Source organism: Dendropsophus ebraccatus, chromosome 6 (assembly GCF_027789765.1).
Source record: "Dendropsophus ebraccatus isolate aDenEbr1 chromosome 6, aDenEbr1.pat, whole genome shotgun sequence".
NCBI classification, from domain to species: Eukaryota; Metazoa; Chordata; class Amphibia; order Anura; family Hylidae; genus Dendropsophus; species Dendropsophus ebraccatus.
In genome coordinates, this window is record NC_091459.1 from 112258264 (window position 1) to 112263365 (window position 5102).

Here is a 5102-nt window from a genome sequence, read left to right on the forward strand (position 1 = left end):
TCAGTCTTAAAAATAAGCAGGCAAAATGCAGGTTAGCTTTATACAATTGTTCTGTGTTAAAATACGCAATTGCGTATTTTTGAAGCGTGAAGCTTGTTGTTAGCAAAGCATCAGTTGTTAACAACCTGTGAGAAAAACGCATGTATCTTCACCCTTCAAAAATACGCAATTGCGTATTTTAACGCAGAACAATTGTATAAAGCTAACCTGCGTTTTGCCTGCTTATTTTTAAGACTGATTCACGCAGCAAATACGTCAAGTGGGTTTGTACCCTAAAAGTATATTGTATACACATTCCATGACATTACAATAAAAGGAAATTATCTGCATATATCCCAACAGTAAATGAAGATTTACTTAGATGGAAACATAGAAACATAGAAGATTGTCGGCAAAAAAAGACCACTGGGTCCATCTAGTCTGCCCTTTTACTATTTCCATTCTTATTATCTTACTATAGATATATGTTTAGCCCGGGTAAACAAATAAGTTTCACTGCAACTTCAGCCTCTGAAAATACTGGATCTGAACCCATATAACTGGAGCCAATGCTGTGCCCAACCAGCCTCTGATTGTGAAGGCCTCCTTGTGAAAACACTGAGCAAAAGTAACTATTCAAATAGTCAGCGACCGCCTTATCTCCATCAATAAACGTATTCTCCCCATTACTTATTTTAGTAATGCTGCAGCCATTCTTTTCTTCTTCTTGTCACTTATACATCTGAAGAAGGTTTTATTCCCCTCCTTAACAGATTTTGCCATTTCTTATTCTTTTGAGGCTTTAGCAGCATTTATAATCTGCTTTGCCTCCTTCTGTATAAATTTATACGTCTCTCTGTCAGTTACATTTCCAGTTTCTTTATACTTCCTGTAGGCTGCCTTTTTTCCCTTTACAATGGCCTTAACCTCTCTGGTAAACCATAATGGATTCCTTTACCTTTTACTTTTGCTAACTTCTTGTACATGTAGTCTAGTTGCCTTTATTATGTCATTTTTTTAATGCTGCCCACTGAGCGCTCACTTTCGATGCTTTATCCCACCCTCTTAATTTTTTATCTAAATACTCTCCCATTTTCTTAAAATCTGTCTTCCTAAAATCCAATACTCTTGTTGTAGTATGGGATTGCAAGCAGTCAGTTTGTACATCAAACCATAAACACTCGTGGTCACTGGAACCTAAATTTTCTTCAACTCTAACTTCAGACACCTGATGGGACTTTTTTCTTCAATATGGATCCATAAGTGGATGGACAATGTTGTTGATAAAGATGCTCCACCAGAGTGTTACTCCCAGGCACCATGGTTTCCTGTTCATTATTCCTATAGTTCCAGAAGTGGAGACCATAAGATTTGTTAAATGTTGGTAAATTCTGCCACACCTTGAAATATATTTTCCAAGATGAAGACACAATAGGATAAAATCGTTCAGGATGAAGATAAGACACATTCCCACAGGTCACATTATCATCCACAGACTTAAACTTCAGATTTCCACACAATCTACGCATCACACGTGTGAAAAGTCTTGGCCCTTGATATCCCCAATAATTTCCCCTGTAGTTCTCTACAAAGTTTTGCATGAATTCCCAGGTCAAGCTGTGAAATGGAGAGAGACCAAAAACACTACTACTGGTAAATTTAAAGGACTCGGCTGCTATAAAATTATTTGTTGGAACAGGATGGAGTGAGATGACATCAGTATCCATGTAAATGCCTCCATACTTCCACATCATGGCAAACCTGCAGGCGTCTGAGCTGACGTGTGTCCAGAAGCGTTCCCACCTGGGCAGAACCTAGAAATATTAAAAGAAATGACAAATGTTATGTTTTTTGGGGAAAAAAAGAACATAATTCCTTCACTGAGCTTCTAAAAAAGTGTACTTCATGACATATATATTCCATAGATGCAGAACACGTGGGTGTGGTAGAGTCCTTATCCTAGTTAGTGATGGGTGCTACCATGTTTCTGCAAAAATAAGACAGGGCTCGGGCTTATTTTCAGATTAGGTCTTTTTTTTTTTCTTTCAGAAAATCACAGTATGCCCCTACTCTGTTGTCCCACTCCATATGGTAGTTAGCTTCCATACTATATGTCCCACTGTTGTTAGGCTTCTATACTACAGTTCCTATGTACTTAAGCCTCCATACTGTATTCCTTCATCCTCCCTCGGTAGTACTTCCCTGATACTGAATACACTCCCCCTGCAGTAAGCCCACAAAAATGTATACCTTTCTCCCCCTCTGTAGTTCTTTCCCCGACACTATATACGTCCCCCTCTTCAGTAAGGCCTCCATACTTTAACTAGGGCAAATTTTTGGGGTAGGGCCTTGTATTTCAAGCCTACTCCAGAAAAGGTTCAAAATGAAGCTAGGTTTTATTTTTGGAAAAAAAACTGAAAATAGGAGCCCATTATAATCTTGATACTTACTCTTTTATACCAAGTGATAAGTGGTGTGTACATAAACAATTCTTCCATTCTCAGTGGGAAGAAGTAGATGTTTTTGTATGATGATAAAGTTGGAAAGGATATTCGAGTTCTATTTTCCTCCTCTTCTGTTGTGATATCATTCAGTCCTTTTATGAAGAAGGCGACTGGTCTGTCAGGATACACTCGGGCTGCGGACTCTATTGCACATAAGACCAAGGAAGATGGATTCCTTTTCTCAGTGGTCTCCACAAATAGTATACCATTTCCTTGGTTTAGAACGGTGTATGGACTAATTGGTCGAGAGGTTGAGGCACTGTCTGATCCATGTGATATGGTGTTTGTCCCCATAACAAATAAGATGTCATCTTTAATAATGGTGTCCTCTGCAAGTGAAGAATAGGAGCCCAAGCTTCCAGAAACTAATAGTTCTTTAAGATACTTGTGCTTCTTTTTAAGAGATGTTTTAAGAAGGCCAAAGACCAATATTATGAGCAGCAATATTATGAGCAGCAATATTTTCAATTTCCTCAACATTGCTGTAGCACCCCATGGACCAACTATGGAAGCTAAAAAAAGAAAAAAGGAAACAAATAAATAAATAAACAGGCAATATATTTTATATAGTTCCCATTATGTTGTGTAGAAAGTTGACCTTTTCAATACATACAGTATACAACTAAATATGGTTATCTGCTTTGGCCAGGATTTAGTTTTATACTGATTCCCCTTAACAACTCTGCATTGTGTTCAACTACAGGGAACTGTCTTGGCACAGGGAACTGTGTATTATTGCAAGACAGAGCTGTAATGAACAGACAGTAAAATAAATGTATTATGGATGTAATCAACATAATGGCCTGTCCATGGCTCCTCCTGCTTGCCATTTTTAGAGAGGCTTTTTCATCTTTTATCCACATAATATACCTTTATCACCGTATAGTGCCAAAGACAATTCTACAGTCTGAAATACAGTAAGGTGATAGAATTGCTGCTATCAGGATATCACACTATGATTTTAAAGATATGTATGCTTGAATGTAAGCACAGGTCTACTGAATGTAAGCATTTTACACCATTAGATACAAAATGGTTTTAGAAATGGAGAATACAATAAACTAGCCAGAAGACGTAAAAAATATAAAAGTAAAGGCAAAAAATCATACCTTCTGAATGTCACTACATGAATAAGAAGAAAAAGCCGGATATGCCTGACAGGTTTTATATCATCAGTTACACCCATAACACTAACAGTCTGTCTCAGTTGGTAATAAATTATGTTTATGGAAATCTACTTAGCATTTTTAATGTTGATAATCTAGGTGTGGTGGAGCAGAAACAGCCTCAGGTGTCAAAACATGCTGTGCGGAGGATGAGAAATGTAACCCCTTCAGTCTCTCCCTCAACGCCAAATTATATGTTTCCCAGAGCAATACCAAGATTTCTTTTCAACCTGCAACAACAGATAGTTGTCAGAAATCCAATTCTCATTCTCAGATTCTGTGTTAGTCCACCAAATCTGACATTTTCCTTTTCGGGGTTAGGCCGAACCTGGTTTAACCCGTCCTGTCGCCACTTCTACGTGAAAGAAACACATTCTCCAATGGAAAAAAAAATGGCCTTAAAGCATTACATTTGCATTTCACTTACTGTAATTGCTGGGCAGCATTGGATCAATTAAGATGATTGGTGTTAATGTATCCAATGTTCTTTGTAGGCACGACCTACAGATTATTATTAAATCTCAATTCCACCTGGACACATATAACAATTGCAGATTTCTGTGTGTGTTTAGATGGATTTTCTTGCTCCAGTTTTCTCAGGTTTTTCTCAGGTTTTTCTCAGGTTTTACCACAAAAGCGCAAGCAGAAATGCTCAAAACAGCCACCTTATCTATAGAAATCTACTTACGTGTGTCTGCAGAGTTTGTTGCCCAGACCTCTGGAGCTCTCATCTATATCTAAAAACAACAACATGAGCTGTTTTTTTAAGTTTACATAACTTTGACAGAAATTAATGGGAGTTGCATGAACAGAGTAACATCAAATCTTATCACTGCTCATTAGCATAATGAGCACCAAGAAAAGAATCAGGGAGTTCTCGACAATGTGACCAACATCCAAAGTGTCATTGGGCCGAGAGGGTAATCATGCAAATCTTTATTATGGGGTAGGGTGGCTTTGGCCCAGCCCCCAGCGTGACTGGTGAGACACTACACATCAAATATACATAAATTGCCACATTATACATTACTTTTGCACATAGTACCTTTAATGTAATATAGCAGAGGTTGGATTTTGAGCCCAAAGACAGTAGGAATCTCCCGCCTCCGTTATTCTCTTTAACCGATCTGTTCAGTTGTATAATAGTATATCTGCAGGAGCAAAGTTAGCACAGAAGAAGGGGTCTTAAAATGTACCTGTCATCTCATGTTAAAAAAAAAAAAAAAGTTCACATAAAATTAGAGCTACCTCTTTGGCCACTGTCTGGAGATTTTCACCACATCCTGCAGCTCTGCTCACCTATTTGCCATTCACTCTCACGGGGTTGTACTCATCAAATGACATAGCCTGTTAGGGAAAGCTGAACAGGCTACATCTCTCACGCACCAATACACATGCCAAGGGCCAATGAGCTGAGTCTCAGTCTGTATTGCCATTCCCTCTGTGTGCAGAT

At 38.3% G+C, this 5102-nt stretch overlaps 1 protein-coding gene across 2 annotated transcripts; it reads right to left on the reverse strand.

Moving 5' to 3' along the window:
- Positions 1-246: 246 nt before the first annotated feature.
- Positions 247-4372, reverse strand: LOC138795004 (alpha-1,4-N-acetylglucosaminyltransferase-like). 2 transcript variants are annotated; one of them, XM_069973944.1, is made up of 3 exons: positions 4338-4372; positions 2430-2995; positions 247-1793 (listed from the first exon to the last, which is right to left on the reverse strand). In XM_069973944.1, exons 2-3 carry the CDS (start codon positions 2961-2963, stop codon positions 1200-1202), a joined length of 1128 nt encoding a protein of 375 aa, XP_069830045.1. In that variant the 5' UTR covers positions 2964-2995; positions 4338-4372; the 3' UTR covers positions 247-1199. The 2 variants fall into 2 exon arrangements, with proteins under 2 accessions (XP_069830045.1, XP_069830044.1); XM_069973943.1 differs by lacking the exon at positions 4338-4372 and adding an exon at positions 3593-3601.
- Between the last annotated feature and the right edge of the window lie 730 nt (positions 4373-5102).

Coding starts and splice junctions, on each gene's coding strand:
- LOC138795004 (XM_069973944.1), bottom strand. CDS start 2,963: ATGTTGAGGAAATTGAAAATATTGCTGCTCATAATATTGCTGCTCATA. Junction 1,794..2,429: donor TTATCACTTGGTATAAAAGA/GTAAGTATCAAG, acceptor TAATATTTCTAG/GTTCTGCCCAGGTGGGAACG.